This window comes from Gymnoscopelus braueri, assembly GCF_963280865.1.
Source record: "Gymnoscopelus braueri genome assembly, chromosome: 22".
NCBI lineage: Eukaryota > Metazoa > Chordata > Actinopteri > Myctophiformes > Myctophidae > Gymnoscopelus > Gymnoscopelus braueri.
In genome coordinates this window covers 46513268-46529576 of record NC_137624.1, presented here as the reverse complement: position 1 = coordinate 46529576, position 16309 = coordinate 46513268, and the positions used below count along the sequence as shown (strand labels likewise).

The following is a 16309-nucleotide window of genomic DNA, read 5'->3' as shown; positions in this document are numbered from 1 at the left end:
CTTTTTTTAAATAGCAGATCTACAAGCTCTAGTGTGGCACTCGGTGCTGCACTATGAGCTTGTATATCTGCTATTTTTGAATAGCCCAAAGAAATCTAAAACGTACAGAGATGCGTTCCCGGATTGAATGGGTTAAAATTAAGGCTAACAGAAACAAGTCCTGGGGACTAGTTGTTTCCATTGTGGTCCTAGGTATTCAATTCATCAGCATAGCATACAAATAATAACACAATGATGAAGGAAAACATCACATGGATGCACCTGGGACGTATCATCAGTGTTGTAGCCTGGGACGTATCATCAGTGTTGTAACCTGGGACGTATCATCAGTGTTGTAACCTGGGGTCGTGATGGTGTGTCTTGGGCCGTGGTGGTACTGCAGGCTCCACTCGCGGCTTGCCTTAAAGGCCCTCCTTAAAGGCCCTCCTTAAAGGCCCTCCTTAAAGGCCCTCCTTAAAGGCCCTCCTCAAAGGCCCTCCTCAAAGGCCCTCCTCAAAGGCCCTCCTCAAAGGCCCTTCTTAAAGGCCCTTCTTAAAGGCCCTCCTCAAAGGCCCTCCTCAAAGGCCCTCCTCAAAGGCCCTCCTCAAAGGCCCTTCTTAAAGGCCCTCCTTAAAGGCCCTCCTTAAAGGCCCTCCTTAACTCTTTCACTGCCAGACTTATTTCAGACTGTGTCGTCCCAGTGCCAGGAAAAAGGTGCATTTTTCCTCTGTTTGTTTTTTAACATTGAAGTGAATGGACCAGCAATTTTTTGGATAGCGTTATCTCCTAGTTCCTTTGAGATAAACCAAAAAAAAAAAAGACCAAAAAATTCAGAAAAAATAAGAATAAGAAATAAATAATAATAATATTAATTTTTCAAAAAAAAAACATTTCTTCATATTTTCGTCTTTCCGTCATTGGCCATGATAGCCATAGAGCCATCGGACGGGAATTCCCGTCCGGGGCAGTCAAAGAGTTAAAGGCCTCACCGTGGGTTTGTTGGGCTTCTTCCTCACGGAAGACGCAGGCTGGGGCGCTAACCCATACTGCTCCATATATATATATATATATATATATATATATATATATATATTATATATATATACACACTAACCCATACTGCTCCATATATATATATATATATATATATATATATATATATATATATATATATATATATATATATATATATATATATATATATATATATACACACTAACCCATACTGCTCCATATATATATATATATATATATATATATATATTATATATATATACACACTAACCCATACTGCTCCATATATATATATATATATATATATATATATATATATATATATATATATTATATATATATATATATATATATATATATATATATATATATATATATATATATTATATATTTATATATTTATACACACTAACCCATACTGCTCCATATATATATATATATATATATATATATATATATATATATATATATATATATATATATATATATTTATATATTTATATATATATACACACTAACCCATACTGCTCCATATATATATATATATATATATATATATATATATATATATATATATATATATATATATATATATATTATATATATATATACACACTAACCCATACTGCTCCGGGATGCCATCTACATTCCGGCTGTCACCCGTCTCTCCGGTGGTCACCAAACTATTCCTGGTTGTCACGTAGTCTATTCCTATGAGCCACTATAAATAGAATCATTGACTATAAAGAAAACATCACATGGATGCACCTGGGACGTATCATCAGCGTTGTAGCCTGGGGTCAACAGGTGTTTCGGGTCTCGCAACAACATACACCCTCGCCCAGGTGACCCAGCCGGGGTTGATCAAGCCCTGCCTTGTGTCCCAGTAGCTACTGTACCCACGGTCAGTCCTCTGAGGGACAGACAGGGACACTCAGTCCACTTCTCCAGAACTACTCTGCCGGGGGAGAGGAGAGGCTCTGGCATGTGGAGGGACTAGGCTCTGTGGATGGCCTCCTGGCCGGGCTCCTCCTTCTCCACTGTTACTGAACAAACACTCTATAGCAATGACTACTATCACAATATAGATCTATTTAACACTGTTACTGAACACACACTCTATAGCAATGATTACTATCACAATATAGATCTATTTAACACTGTTACTGAACAAACACTCTATAGTAATGATTACTATCACAATATAGATCTATTTAACACTTATTTTAACCAAAGGAAATAACGTACCCTACCTTCAAGTGTTTTTTTTTTCTCCATTTCCTGTAAACTAAAGGTTTTTGTACATAGGGTTTCACTGACAGTTAATGTTCTCTTCTCTCTCTCCTTCCACCTCTCTCTCTCACTCTCTCTCTTCTCTCTCTCCTTCCATCTCTCAGGTCTGGAGGCTAATAACCAACTTTTTGTTTTTCGGACCAGTTGGCTTCAACTTCCTTTTCAATATGATTTTTTTGTATCCTTTTCAAACTGAATGTCTTTGAATTAATTAAGCATTTGATAGAAACCTGCAGTTTTACATTGAATAGAACCGGTTTAATAGAATAGTTTCAAGGCTAAGACCAGACTCTCCCAAAGGGGAAGAAAAGGTGAAGTATTCAGTGGTATTCTTGCTCAGTGGTGTAAAGTAACTAAGTACATTTACTCAAGTAAAGTGAGGTACTTTTACTTTCCTGGACTATTTCCAATTGTCAATACTTTTACTAAGTAAAAAAGGCAAATATTGTACTTTTACTCCACTATAATTATTTGAAAACTTGAGTTACTAGTTACTTTGTAGATATATATTATGATATTATAAAACACACATTAACCACTTCAGCCCTATTTTATACATAGGCTAATTTCAAACATTACTTTTGATACTTTAAGTACATATTGATGCCAATGCTTTTGTACTTTTACTTTTACTCAGGTAACATTTTGAACACAGGCCTTTTACTTGTAACAGACTAGTTTTGTATTGTATCTGATTTTTGCCTTTTTCCACCACTGTTCTTGCCAAAATGTAATTGGAATTTGATTTGTAATTAGTAATTTGAGACTATAAATGAGGTTACGTTCTAATAGGCTTTAATTGTCCTGTTCCTGTGACTCACCGGGCTTTCCTGGTCTGGCTGAGGTTAGGGCTCTTTTCCTGTCCTGTCCCTCTTTTCCTCTGCACACACGTCATGCGAAGTCCGGCCATTCAGATTTCAACCACTAGGGGTCTGGCAGTACCAGGTCTCCTGGTTCCCTTGTATCTCCATCAGAAGGTCATCTTCACAGTGATTAGATGATGTATTATATATCAGAAGGTCATCTTCACAGTGATTAGATCATGTATTATCTATCAGAAGGTTATCTTCACAGTGATTAGATGATGTATTATATATCAGAAGGTCATCTTCACAGTGATTAGATGATGTATTATATATCAGAAGGTCATCTTCACAGTGATTAGATCATGTATTATCTATCAGAAGGTTATCTTCACAGTGATTAGATGATGTATTATATATCAGAAGGTCATCTTCACAGTGATTAGATGATGTATTATATATCAGAAGGTCATCTTCACAGTGATTAGATCATGTATTATCTATCAGAAGGTCATCTTCACAGTGATTAGATGATGTATTATCTATCAGAAGGTCATCTTCACAGTGATTAGATGATGTATTATCCATCAGAAGGTCATCTTCACAGTGATTAGATGATGTATTATATATCAGAAGGTCATCTTCACAGTGATTAGATGATGTATTATATATCAGAAGGTCATCTTCACAGTGATTAGATCATGTATTATCTCCATCAGAAGGTCATCTTCACAGTGATTAGATGATGTATTATATATCAGAAGGTCATCTTCACAGTGATTAGATGATGTATTATATATCAGAAGGTCATCTTCACAGTGATTAGATCATGTATTATCTCCATCAGAAGGTCATCTTCACAGTGATTAGATGATGTATTATCCATCAGAAGGTTATCTTCACAGTGATTAGATGATGTATTATCCATCAGAAGGTCATCTTCACAGTGATTAGATGATGTATTATCCATCAGAAGGTCATCTTCACAGTGATTAGATGATGTATTATATATCAGAAGGTCATCTTCACAGTGATTAGATGATGTATTATCTATCAGAAGGTTATCTTCACAGTGATTAGATCATGTATTATCTATCAGAAGGTCATCTTCACAGTGATTAGATGATGTATTATCTATCAGAAGGTTATCTTCACAGTGATTAGATGATGTATTATCCATCAGAAGGTCATCTTCACAGTGATTAGATGATGTATTATCTATCAGAAGGTCATCTTCACAGTGATTAGATGATGTATTATCTATCAGAAGGTCATCTTCACAGTGATTAGATGATGTATTATCTATCAGAAGGTCATCTTCACAGTGATTAGATGATGTATTATCTATCAGAAGGTTTCCTTCACTGTGAGGTCCAGGTATCGGTACTGTCGGATGCTGGAGGAAGGATCCTTCAGAGGGAGAACTGCTGACTTTGTCTTCATGTTCCTGTTTGGAGGCCTGCTGATGACTGTATCCTTATATATAATATAATGTAATATATATGATGACTGTATCCTTATATATAATATAATGTAATATATATGATGACCGTATCACTAGATATTCATAAATAACAGTTCTTTGTATCACTAGATATTCATAAATAACAGTTCTTTGTATCAATAGATATTCATAAATAACAGTTCTTTGTATCACTAGATATTCATAAATAACAGTTCTTTGTATCAATAGATATTCATAAATAACAGTTCTTTGTATCACTAGATATTCATAAATAACAGTTCTTTGTATCAATAGATATTCATAAATAACAGTTCTTTGTATCACTAGATATTCATAAATAACAGTTCTTTGACCGCATGGCTCAGATATTCGGCATCTTTGTGAGCCTGGTGTTCCTGGGCCAGGCCTTCACCATCATGCTGGTGTACGTGTGGAGCAGGAGGAACCCCAACGTTCGCATGAACTTCTTCGGCCTCCTCAACTTCCAGGCTCCCTTCCTGCCCTGGGTGCTGATGGGCTTCTCCCTGCTGCTGGGCAACTCCATCATCGTGGACCTATTAGGTCAGTGCTTCTCAAAGTGGGGGTCCCCGGGGTGGGGGGTCCCCCAGAGGTCCTTGGAGGGTCACAGGTAGAGCTGTCAACAGGCCTGAAAATCCAAATCAAGGCCCGGCCCGGCCCGAACGATTACCAGACTGTTAGGCCCCAAAAACCTGAAAATGTGTCATTATGTGCTTAATGTCCTCAAAGTCACGCATCCAACAAGCTTTGAACTGATCAGATTAGACCTTCTGTTCCAGAGATAACGGACAAAACATCTTGAAAACGGACACTATCGCAGATTTTCCATTGAGTTTTGGCCGTTTTGTCGTCCGTTTTCCTTTAATAACACGGGCTGGAAGGTCGTATGGAGACAAACTAGATACCTGAGTAAAGTTCACTTTGAGCTGCATCCAACACATCCAACACATCCAACACATCCAACACATCCACAGCCTTACCGTTAGGCTGCTAGGGGGCCGTTGAAATCTATTTTTTGGGGATAATGGAATTTATTTTATTTTATTGTATTTTTTCTTCACAGAACCCGAGGCATTAAGACCTGAGGTGATTCTTTAAAGAAATCTAAATCCTAACAGTTTTTTTAAAAAGATCAAAAACTAATGTTTTCAAGTTTTTTCAAAAATAGCAGATCTACAAGCTCATAGCGCGGCACTCGGTGCCGCGCTATGAGCTTGTAGATCTGCTATTTTTGAATAGCCAAAGAAATCTAAAGTGACACAGATGCGTTCCAGGTCTTAATGGGCTAAGGACCACCACGTTGACGTGTGTTTGGCCGTGGACCCCCCAAGTATACATTTACATCACTCAACATTTTGTCAACATTTTGTCAACATTTTGTCCAAATATTTAAAAAATAGCCAAAAAATAATGTAGGGTTTAAGTCTTTAAACTGTTGCTCCTTTTTCCGGGGGCCCCCAGGAACTCCCGTAAGGACCCCCGGGGGTCCCTGGGACCCCTATTTGAGAAGCAGTATGGACCAGGGTATGAGTGTTGGTCCCACTAGGTATTGAACCAGGGTTTGTTTTGTCCTCTAGGTATTGCTGTGGGTCACGTGTACTTCTTCCTGGAAGACGTGTTCCCCAACCAGCCAGGAGGGGGCAGGTGGCTGAAGACTCCTTCCATCATGTACGTCTGTGCTTACTATTAAAGGGGGGCTCAGTGATGTTTTAGTGGTCAAATAAGTGTTCAGTAGCTCTATATTCTGAGGGTCATTATTGCTATATTTCCCAAACACTGGTCATGGGTCCCGAACCCATTTTTATGTGACCCAAATATCAGTAATTCAAAAGAAATGTAAAACATTTATTAAAGAGAATTTCGAGAAAATCTAAGAAATTCTATTACATTTTTTTGTAATTAACTCTTTAACTGCCAGAGTTTTTCAGAAAAATGTTTTCACTTCAGTGCCAGAATCTTTCCAGCAAAAACAATTAGCATAACTTGCTTAAAAATTCGAAACACCAAAACTTCCCCCACAACAGATCAGTGACCGTTTTCACATGAGACGAATGTCTACATTTACACTATACCAGAGGTCTTCAACGTTTTCAGCCCAGGGACCCCTTAGCTGAGAGAGAGATGAAGCAGGGACCCCTTAGCTGAGAGAGAGATGAAGCAGGGACCCCTTAGCTGAGAGAGAGATGAAGCAGGGACCCCTTAGCTGAGAGAGAGATGAAGCAGGGACCCCTTAGCTGAGAGAGAGGTGAAGCAGGGACCCCTTAGCTGAGAGAGAGGTGAAGCAGGGACCCCTTAGCTGAGAGAGAGATGAAGCAGGGACCCCTTAGCTGAGAGAGAGGTGAAGCAGGGACCCCTTAGCTGAGAGAGAGATGAAGCAGGGACCCCTTAGCTGAGAGAGAGGTGAAGCAGGGACCCCTTAGCTGAGAGAGAGGTGAAGCAGGGACCCCTTAGCTGAGAGAGAGGTGAAGCAGGGACCCCTTAGCTGAGAGAGAGATGAAGCAGGGACCCCTTAGCTGAGAGAGAGGTGAAGCAGGGACCCCTTAGCTGAGAGACAGATGAAGCAGGGACCCCTTAGCTGAGAGAGAGATGAAGCAGGGACCCCTTAGCTGAGAGACAGATGAAGCAGGGACCCCTTAGCTGAGAGAGAGATGAAGCAGGGACCCCCCTATATTGTATAAAATAGTTTTTCAGATTCAACTTTTTTTGTTTACGTGGTCTGCTCTTTTTTCCCTCTACACCTGTACCTCTTTGCCAAAAATAGCCGATCTACAAGCTCGCTGCGAGGCGTTGTGAGCTTGTAGATCGGCTATTTTTGGCTAAAGTTCTCCTCAGAAAAGGGATGCATAGGGTTCAAGTGGTTAAGAAAAAATAATAATAATCATATCGCACAAAGATTTGGCGGACCCCCTGTAGTAACTCTGAGGACCCCCTAGGGGTCCCGGACCCCCTGTTGAAGACCCCTGCACTATACGTCCTGCACTGTGAAAACGGGGTTTTATTATTGACGTCATTATGAATGCTCTGCTCTGCTCTGCTGGTTGCAGAAAGATGCTGTTCGACACTCCAGAGGAAGACGCCAACTACAACCCTCTACCAGAGGAGCGGCCTGGAGGATTCGCCTGGGGGGAGGGGCAGCGCCTAGGGGGATAACAAAGACCCCCCCCCCCCCCCCATCCCCCCCACCCCCCCATCCCTCCCTACCTGCCACTGCTGAGTAACTTATAAAGACACTTCCTCACAGACAGAGAGAGAGAGAGAGACGAAGGGACATGTGGGACGTTATTCGACTCGTTTCTCCAGTTCTGGAAGAAAAAAAGAGAAAACGATTGATTTGCCAAATGGATGTGGAGAGAGAGAGAGAGAGAGAGAGAGAGAGAGACCAGTGGATTGTGTTGTGTCTGGATCCTACATGACACAGTATATAGGGCCTAGCGGTGGCGGCCATTTTGTGGTGCCACAGGTAGAAACACCATTTATTTTCCCCCATCGAGATTTACGAAAAAATATTAGTATAAATGATTTTAGGCCTGGAGCCTCCTGGTGAATCATGACCATAAAGACCTTTGATTCTCTATCAAAACACATCTGAATATTTCATTATATTATTTACTATATCTCTGCTGTCGGGCAGAAACCAGCTAACTCCAAAATGACAAAAACAAAACAACAAGTGTAGTTAGGAGGTCAGAGGTCAAAAGGGGGTGGAGCCTGGAGTCAGCAAAACCAGCTAACTCCTCCCCCCTTTGGTGGACTGAGCTGGTTTAGCAGAAAGTTTGAGGATCCAATGGAGTTAGCTGCTTTAGTCATTGGTTTAATATTATATTATATATATTCATATTGTTTTAATCAACACACAGATGGTTGCTTTCTGCCGGACAGCAACCATAGTTTTGGGCGATTTTCAAATATTCTTGGACACAGAATGGGTCATGAGTCACCGGGCCTAACGGCATTTATATAAATATATACCCCTAATATATATATATATATATATATATATATATATATATATATATATATATATATATATATATATATATATATAGGGATATATATATATATATATATATATATATATATATATATATATATATATATATATATATATATTAGGGGTGTGCCGATAATAACTAATTTCACCAAACGATACGATACGATATTGGGCACACAACTTCGATACGATTTCGATACGATACGATACGCACTTTTTTATTATGAAAATATATGGGGGAGAAAAAAAGCAAATGCAAACAAATAATTCTGTTTTTGCATTATTCAGACATGCCATCAGCCGTTTTGAATCCAAATAGGGCAATAGTGTGACACCTGACCCGAAAAAAAACAACATGTTGTCACCCTTTTCACCTCGGGGCTGTTTGCATGCCTGATTATTATTATTGTAAAAAAATAAATAAATCAAAACGATATTTTTTTCCCCCAAAACGATACATATCGTCACGAAAACGTATCGCAATATATCGCGGGACGCTATATCGGCACACCCCTAATATATATATATATATATATATATATATATATATATATATATATATTGGACACAGAATGGTTCATGAGTCACCAGGCCTAACAGCATTTATATAAATATTTTAGGAATTATCTTTGGGGGGAAATGAATGGGTTTTCTATCGGTGGCACCACAAAATGGCCGCCACTGCTCTGCCCTGGCCTAATACAGTATCGCTGTCAGGGACTGTTCATTAACGCCAGCTGAACCACTTCAACCGGTATCGTGGGGAAAGCTTTGGATCAACAAGCTGTTGATCTGCTGTTTCCTGTCAAAGCTTTCCTCACAATAACAGAAAAGACACCAGTACAGAGCCCTGAGAGACTCCGTAAGGGTTTAAGTGGTTAACTCATTAAGACCCGGAACGCATCGGTGTCATTTTAGATTTAACCATTATTTTGTACTTTGGGCTATTCAAAAATAGCAGATCTACAAGCGCTGCGCTACGAGCTTGTAGATCTGCTATTTATTTCTTTTTAATCGTGAAAATGTGTGCAAATATTTTAATATAATGTGTTTTTTTTTCCATTTGCAAAAATGTTAATTACAAATCTAATCTACAAATATCTTCTAAATCCTAACAGTTTAAAAAAAAAAAAAGAAAAAAAAAACCTATGTTGCTATAATATCAGTGGTTCTCTTTTTTCATGTCAAGGACCCCCAAAATGACCCCCAGAAGCAAAGATTTGAGTAAAAAATGTATATATTATATTCAAAGATTTGCACAAATGAAGAAATCGAAAAAACATGACAAGAGATGCGCTCCCGGAGGGAACTGGTTAAAGTTGGAACACAGCAGAGAACTGGTTTAAACTGGTTAAAGTTGGAACACAGCAGAGAACTGGTTTAAACTGGTTAAAGTTGGAACACAGCAGAGAACTGGTTTAAACTGGTTAAAGTTGGAACACAGCAGAGAACTGGTTTAAACTGGTTAAAGTTGGAACACAGCAGAGAACTGGTTTAAACTGGTTAAAGTTGGAACACAGCAGAGAACTGGTTTAAACTGGTTAAAGTTGGAACACAGCAGAGAACTGGTTTAAACTGGTTAAAGTTGGAACAGCAGAATGAACGGAGTCGATGGAGATGTTTGGCTTCATCTCAGAGAAAAACTAAACAAACACATTAAGACCTGAGGCCCATTCTACTATGTCTTCTAAATCCTAAACGTTTTCTGAAAAAAAACGATGTTTCTATATCAGTGGTTCTCAAACTTTTTCATGTCAAGGACCCCCAAAATTATATGTATTTGGCCGCCGACCCCCAACCCAAAACATGATGTTCCAGGGACCCCCCAGAAGCAAAGATTTTAGTTACAAATGTTTGCTTTAAAATAATATAAATATATTAATTTGCACACATTTTTGCACACTCGTTTTTTCAAAAATAGCAGATCTACAAGCTCATAGTGCGGCACTCGCGGTGCCGCGCTATGAGCTTGTAGATCTGCTATTTTTGAATAGCCAAAGTGTAAAATACTGCTTTTTAGCTCAAATAAAAAGAATGACACAGATGCGTTCCAGGTCTTAATGGGTTAAACAAAACATAAAACTATATTCTGCAATTGTAAAAAAAAAAAAAAAAAAAAAAAGAGCGTATAAATGTCAACAGTTAGTGTGAATGAATCATTCAGATCTTGAGTGGGTTTATTGTTTATTTGATTGATTGTTTGTTTATTTTCCATTTTACTTTTTTTAAAGAATAAACGTGTGGTAAAAGTCTGGGTTGGTTTTGGTCAGTTTTATGAAACACTTGGAAATGTTTGCATTTGTAAGTGAAAATATTTGTTCCTCTTAGAATCTACATGTTTTTGTCACATTAATGTTTAGCTTTGTATCTCTGTTTGATTCACAGCTAGGGTTGTTATTTTTGCTATCTGGCATCTAGAGTTACAAGACCAACCCTTCACAGCCCCGTACATCCAAACAGAAAAGTCAGATCTGATCGTATTAAACGACGTTGAACTTGCCGACATGGCAGCTGTAGAGAAAGCTTGGATTATCCTCTCTCTATCTGCAAAGTGTTTGTTTCATAGAAATCCTCCATGTTATTATGATCTACTTTCTGTCAATACTTTCTGTGCAGGTGATAATTAGCATGTGTTCTAAGTGTTTGGAAGCGCTCGTTGTAAATCACTCAACGGTCCAGCGTACCTGTTTCTAAATGTCACGTGATGCAGGAGGCAGCAGGACGTTGACTTATTGTAAACGAGCGTTTTTACAAACTCTGACATTTAAGAAAAATGATCTCCTGCACGGAAACAAACACTTTGCAGATACAAAGAGGATCATCTAAGCTTTACCTACAGCTGCCATGTTGGTGAGTTTAACGTCGTTTAATACGATCAGATCTGACTTTTCTGTTTGGATGTATTGGGCTGTCAATGTTTGTTCTAGGTATGAGGTGTGTCTCAATTCAGGGGTTGCGTTGTGTGTCTCAATTCAGGGGTTAGTATAGGGTTAGAGTTGCTTGCGGCTAGGTTTCTGCTATCAGATTATTGTCTTAGTGATTACTGGACTACTAGTCATTACTATGACTTTTTCAATGAATGGAACCATCTTTTTCAATCTTTTTTTTCAACATGGGAAAATAATCCAATAGATCTTTTTGTATATACTCGACTGAATGGATTACTCTGATTAATCAGTGGAAAGAATAGGACATTATTATTGGTTTAGTTCATAAAGCTGTGTACATTCTTACTGTACATTGTTCCTACATGAGAAATATTGTCACAACGATGCCCTCAGTCAGTGGAATTCTAGGTTCTATTGGAGCTGCAGGTACAGGATATGTCCAGTGGATGGCAGTGTTCTGCCCTTCACCCCCAAGCCTCAAACGATGAAAATCTTCAACATAAATGAGAGTTTTTAACTCACTTCAGGTTCAAGGTTATTTATTATTATGTTTAAGTAATATAAATTACATTTGGTGTAAAGTAGCTGTACTTAAGTACAATTTTGAGGTATTTTTTACTTAACTGCTGTATTTCCAATTTTCTCGAAAGCAAATATTGTACTTTTACACAAAACACACATTAACCACTTCATCCCATATACATTGGCTATTAAATAAATAGCCGATCTACAAGCTCACAATGCGTGGCGATACGACGCATTGTGAGCTTGTAGATCTGCTATTTAAAAAAAAAACTTAAACATTTTAAAAGCTTGTGAAATGGGACATTCTGCATAATGAGTACTTTCTACTTTTGGTAGGGGATTATTCCAGGGACTCTGGAATTGTGTAATTTATGCACAATTTATTCACAATTGTGAAAAATGTGTGTGTGTGTGTGTGTGTGTGTGTGTGTGTGTGTGTGTGTGTGTGTGTGTGTGTGTGTGTGTGTGTTCATTATCATCGAAGTGCATTAAATGCAGTCAGTGTTAAACAGTAGCCATGGTTTCACATAAGACTCGTCTGTCACAAGCGTCATCATGGCGCAACTCCATTTACAACCCGTACATCTACTTGAACGTTCAATTCAAATATAAAGTACTGGCCTCATGGCCACGGATGTAACAAGTTGAAACGGTTGGGTCTAAGTACCCGTATTTTCCGTATTTTTCAATAAAAATAATAATTTTAATCTAATCTGCGGCCATTTTCTCATAATGTCCTTCTTATGCTTTCAACTACGCGGTCCTATCGGTTGGGAGGTGTATTGCACTCTGATACATTTTAACTCTATGATAAAATGGCCGCCGATCGGATTAAAATGCTTTTTATTGAACAATACAAAAGATACGGGTACTTAGACCCACCCGATTCAACTTTGTACATCCATGATCGTGGGGTCAGCACTTTATATTTGAAATGTGAACGTTTATGTAGATGTACGGGGTGTAAATTGAGACATTTCCAAAACCAGGAACAAGTTGCGCCAGTCATGTTTCAGGGCATGTTTTAAGCGGTATATTCAAATCACAGCATACAATCAATAAAGGCATTACCATTATAACTATAACTTTTCTTATATATCATTCTTTTACTCAAGAAGACAATAGGGCTTGAGGTAAGGAGGTGTCTATCTCAATGGCTGTGCTTGAAAGCCTTTGGGCTTGTTTCACCCTGACAGACAAATAATAATTGTTTGGTAAATCAATGTACATATTATTATTATTATGTCTCTGTCTCTCTGTCTCTCTGTCTCTCTCTCTCTCTCTCTCTCTCTCTCTCTCTCTCTCTCTCTCTCTCTCTCTCTCTCTCTCTCTCTCTCTCTCCACCACACAACTGTGTGTAACTAAAACATGAAACTAATACAGTGATAAATGTAACTAAAACATGAAACTAATACAGTGATAAATGTAACTAAAACATGAAACTAATACAGTGATAAATGTAACTAAAACATTAAACTAATACAGTGATAAATGTAACTAAAACATTAAACTAATACAGTGATAAATGTAACTAAAACATTAAACTAATACAGTGATAAATGTAACTAAAACATTAAACTAATACAGTGATAAATGTAACTAAAACATTAAACTAATACAGTGATAAATGTAACTAAAACATTAAACTAATACAGTGATAAATGTAACTAAAACATTAAACTAATACAGTGATAAATGTAACTAAAACATTAAACTAATACAGTGATAAATGTAACTAAAACATTAAACTAATACAGTGATAAATGTAACTAAAACATTAAACTAATACAGTGATAAATGTAACTAAAACATTAAACTAATACAGTGATAAATGTAACTAAAACATTAAACTAATACAGTGATAAATGTAACTAAAACATTAAACTAATACAGTGATAAATGTAACTAAAACATTAAACTAATACAGTGATAAATGTAACTAAAACATTAAAGTATTACAGTGATAAATGTAACTAAAACATTAAACTAATACAGTGATAAATGTAACTAAAACATTAAACTAATACAGTGATAAATGTAACTAAAACATGAAACTAATACAGTGATAAATGTAACTAAAACATGAAACTAATACAGTGATAAATGTAACTAAAACATTAAACTAATACAGTGATAAATGTAACTAAAACATTAAACTAATACAGTGATAAATGTAACTAAAACATTAAACTAATACAGTGATAAATGTAACTAAAACATTAAACTAATACAGTGATAAATGTAACTAAAACATTAAACTAATACAGTGATAAATGTAACTAAAACATGAAACTAATACAGTGATAAATGTAACAATTTGTTCCTGTTTACAACTGACTCAGTTCATTTGTTTGTATACAGCGGTCTTTGTCGCCCTCGTGTGGACAAAATGAATCACTAGAGGTGGAAGTCGTCAATAAATCCACTTTTCACTCAGTTCATAAAATAACGAGATGACGCAATATGGAGCTAGTTTATACAATATAGGCTGGTCAAATCTACACGCTCACAATGAGACGCGTTGTGAGCTTGTAGATCTGCTATTTTCGGTGACACCGTCGTAGAACAGAGCAAAAAGTAAACATTAAAACAGTTTTATTTTGAAAAATGAGCGGAAGCGTTCGAGTTGCGTTTGATGCGAGAGTTGACACATGACATGGCTTTATTTTGACAAGAAAACGGAAGTGCCCTCGTGGCGTACGATGCGACGCTTGACCCATGGTAAGGGAAATGTAGTCCTTATTCTTAAAATGTAGTTCTTCTAGCCACCCATAGTGTATGGGAAACGTAGTCCTTAAAATGTAGTTCTTTTAGCCACCCATGGTGTATGGGAAACGTAGTCCTTAAAATGTAGTTCTTCTAGCCACTCATGGTGTATGGGAAACGTAGTCCTTAAAATGTAGTTCTTCTAGTGACCCATGGTGTATGGAACATGTAGTTCTTAAGTGTAGTCCTTGTGGCCACTTCCGGTTTTATTTTGAAGAGAAAACGGAAGCGCTCTCGTGGTTTTCAATGTTAAACATGACACTTCAACTAGTTTTATTTTGAAGAGAAAACGGAAGTGCTCAATGGTTACTAACATGTGACTTGATGCAGCTAGCCTAGCCAGTTAGCATGTCAACGTGATGCTCTGTTCTACCACGGTGTCGCGCATCGAAAATAGCAGATCTACAAGCTCACAACGCGTCTCATTGTGAGCTTGTAGATCTTAACAGCTTATGTTGTAGAAACTAGCGCCATATTGCGTCATCTCGTTGTTAAACTGCTAATAAAGTATCCAATCAAGCAATCAATTCCACTTGTATTGATTCATTTTGTCCACATGAGGGCGACAAAAACCTTTGAATACAAACAGATGAACGGAGTCTATTGGTTCAATTAGCATAACATTGTTAGCCTTGTCTTTGCTTTATAACTATTATTAAGCATTGGTGGGTTTTATTGGCGTACTAAAGGACAGCCGATTGTATGTATGTGATTACTTAATAGTTGAATGTATTGAGTTTTACTACAAATGCAGGACTTTTTGCATCATTTGAAAAGCTAGCTAGCAGGCTAGCAGTCACAGAATACGATAGATTGCCGATGTCCATGTAACAAACCGGATATCTCAACCAGAATTGGGTTACTTCCTGAACGTCACAGAAATCGATAGATCAACGATTTCAATGTAACACACCGGAAACCTCAACCAGAATCTTGTCACTTAGTTGCTAAACAAACACTTTCTGCGTTATATATATATATATATATATATATATATATATATATATATATATATATATATATATATATATATATATATATATATATATATATATATATATATGCAACTTTCTGCGATATATATATATATATATATATATATATATATATATATATATATATATATATATATATATATATATAAGGACGTTTAGGAAACATTATGTTCAACATATAAAACACATAATATATGTATACAATAGTTATTGTTTCTCATTAGAAACGTCAGTAGATTCATAGTTAAAGCTTTTTGCTTTAAAAACAACCAGTAATAATGTGTGGATACTGCTAACGTGTGCCGTTATCACCACAAGGCGGCAGCAAAGCCTATATTTTGCCTATATATTGTAAATTGAGCTGTAAAATGTGTGAATTCAAGAAACAAATGTTTTTTTATCTCGTAGTGTAAGCCAAGGCCACCTTTACGGTACGGTAGGTGGCAGTATTGCATGTAAAAGCAAATGTCCGCCAGCCTGCAGTCAAACTACCAGAAGAAGAAGCATCCAGTTCTTCCTCGCTGCTTTGGTTAGCAGCAGTGTTGCCAAGTCCGCTTATTGTAAGCGATTAG

General features: G+C 37.2%; 1 protein-coding gene across 1 annotated transcript in view; it reads left to right on the top strand.

Annotated features, from left to right (window-relative positions):
- The window catches only part of derl2 (derlin 2), an 11333-nt gene extending 2941 nt beyond the window's left edge, over positions 1 to 8392 (top strand). Inside the window, exons 3-7 of the mRNA XM_080420455.1 lie at positions 2391 to 2464; positions 4467 to 4560; positions 4920 to 5115; positions 6150 to 6240; positions 7617 to 8392. Coding sequence (XP_080276581.1) covers positions 2391 to 2464; positions 4467 to 4560; positions 4920 to 5115; positions 6150 to 6240; positions 7617 to 7722 — 561 coding nt within the window. The 3' untranslated portion in view covers positions 7723 to 8392. The remainder of the gene's footprint in view (positions 1 to 2390; positions 2465 to 4466; positions 4561 to 4919; positions 5116 to 6149; positions 6241 to 7616) is intronic.
- The last annotated feature ends 7917 nt before the right edge of the window (positions 8393 to 16309 follow it).